At 34.6% G+C, this 2,500-nt stretch overlaps 1 protein-coding gene across 1 annotated transcript in view; it reads right to left on the minus strand.

Moving 5' to 3' along the window:
• Positions 1-1,059: 1,059 nt before the first annotated feature.
• Positions 1,060-2,500, minus strand: part of LOC113816957 (serine/threonine-protein kinase PAK 2) — a 4,465-nt gene continuing 3,024 nt past the window's right edge. The window contains exons 4-5 of the mRNA XM_027368949.2: positions 2,180-2,329; positions 1,060-2,045 (exon numbers count right to left, since the gene is read on the minus strand). Of these exons, the coding sequence (XP_027224750.2) occupies positions 1,845-2,045; positions 2,180-2,329 (351 nt within the window). The 3' untranslated portion in view covers positions 1,060-1,844. The remainder of the gene's footprint in view (positions 2,046-2,179; positions 2,330-2,500) is intronic.

Here is a 2,500-nt window from a genome sequence, read left to right on the forward strand (position 1 = left end):
TGCTTGTGCATGTGCATATGCATGTGCTTGTGCATGTGCATATGCGTGTGCTTGTGCATGTGCATATGCGTGTGCATATGTGTGTGCATGTGCATATGCGTGTGCTTGTGCATATGCGTGTGCTTGTGCATGTGCATATGCGTGTGCATATGTGTGTGCATGTGCATATGCGTGTGCATATGTGTGTGCATGTGCATATGCGTGTGCTTGTGCATATGCGTGTGCTTGTGCATGTGCATATGCGTGTGCATGTGCATGTGCATGTGCGTGTGTGTGTGCCTGTGCAAGTTTGAGAGTCTCTACAGAATCATCTTGGATAGCAAGAGTAGACGCCATGCCCACCATAATATTACATTATCGATTGTCTTAGTCGGAAAGTGCTTAGTCACAAAGGAATCAATTAGTAGTCCTACATATCTCACCTGTTTACCGGTCCTTTTTTAATTTCTCATTCACCTTCATTTTTGTTATTAGTATTCTAATAACCTTTAATATCAATTTGAATATTAACATTATTGATATCAAAAATGTTTGGAAAAAAAAACACAAATACTGTGTGTAAGGTTGGTGGAGTTGAGAAATCAGGCTATATCCATACAACAAAATTCACAAAAAAACTACTGTAGACAGTATATAAAGCCAAGGTGAATGAGTTAATAGCCGATAAGGCATTAAACCTGGTTATATAGGAGGCACTGTCCCCTCCCAAGCTGTAATCATAAAACTTGCAGGGCTCTATCATTATCTGTAATCAATATTAACATATGGCTGACAATTTTAAGTACTTGCATGTGCTTCTTAAGCTTACAGTTTCATCAATTCATAATTATGCTTTCATACACAAAATTAGTTATGCTAATACCAGAATATATATAATTTGAAAACTGAAGTTTTAGTCGGATTTACTATTTCCAATATCTAAAATTTAATTTTCTACAATCCATAATTACATTTCCCACACACTATTAAATACATCACTACCAGGATAGGTGATCTGAAAATGGGAATTATAATCCGATTATCTTTCTTTGGGAACAAGGTTAGCTGTGGTTCCACACACTCTCTTGATCAATTGATCAGTAATTCTGATTGGGGGGAGTGGAGTAAATAAAGCAAATTCTTTGCTTGAGAAAACTGCCTTGTAAAAAAAATGAGTCATGATTAAAAAGTGATATAAAGGTATAGGTAATATTATTCTGAAATCTTATCAGTTCATGGTTTAGATATCAAGTGATGACAGGAGCTAAGATAACATGTTTATCTATGATGATAACAAAAGTGAGCAGTGCCTTTTATAAATTCAGATTAAATAAATTATATACAATAGTCAGGTAGAGAAAGGGTCAGTAACTGACAATAGAATCAAGTTTCCCTCTTATGGTTTGGTACCTCTTCAATAGCCACTCTTTCAAAAGTTCATTGTAAATTTAATGGAAAATGTTTTTACTTATTACTAAGTAAGTAACTACCTATATCAGCTCTATCTTTATTTCTTCCCCTTTACCAAACATCATTTATCCCTTGTAAATAATCTGCTTCCATGTCTTCATCAAAGCTGATCATATGCAAAGCAAGACAGCAACTTGCACAAGGCAGATAGATACAGGGCAGAAAAAAAGAGAGCAACAATGTCTGATAAAGCAGTAGATCAAATCTAAAGCAAGATAAAACCAATGCTTCGTCAAAAACTTCAGGAAAAAATGCATCTAGCAGTTTCTTTAACAGACATTAACAACACTGTGCTGAAAGCTGAGATGCATACTGAAAACAATATATGATTGACTGATACAGATTCACATGATTCCAGAAAACTCCCATCCCCTACGCATATATACAAACAAAAATTATATTAAAAAATCTACCTGAAATTCAGGTGACAGCTTGTCCCAGGATGCTACAATAGGTTTTCCAGTTGAAGCAATAAGGTAAAGTGCACGTAATGGTGTTTCATTCAGATATGGTGGTTCACCATCAATCATCTCTATAGCCATAATGCCCAGGGACCAAATGTCAACTTTCTTCCCATACTGCTTTCTATTCACTACCTGGAATCAGTAAAATTAAAATATTTACACATATTTTGACTGAAATGAAAATACATAACTCTGATACCAATAGGAAGCATTCTTGCAGTTTCAAAAAAAAAAAAAAAAAAAAAAAAAAAAAAAAAAAAGTTTACCTCTGGTGCCATCCAGTAAGGTGTTCCAACCATTGTTTGACGCTTCTCATCTCCTGAAATATTAGCACAGAATCCAAAATCTGTCACCTTGACAGATCCATCTTTACCTAAGAGGACATTGTCGGACTTGATGTCTCTATGAATGACACCCTGCAAAAAAAAAAAATCAATTAGATTTTGTAAAAAAGTTCAAGGGTTGAATACTATTACCTACTTTGTAGTCAACTATTTTCAAGCTGAGTTTCATTATGTCCAGAATAAATGGAAAATCCCAGTTTTGAAAATACACAAGAATTTACTTAGGATATATAAAACAATGAT

The sequence above is a fragment of the Penaeus vannamei genome, chromosome 21 (genome assembly GCF_042767895.1).
Source record: "Penaeus vannamei isolate JL-2024 chromosome 21, ASM4276789v1, whole genome shotgun sequence".
NCBI lineage: Eukaryota > Metazoa > Arthropoda > Malacostraca > Decapoda > Penaeidae > Penaeus > Penaeus vannamei.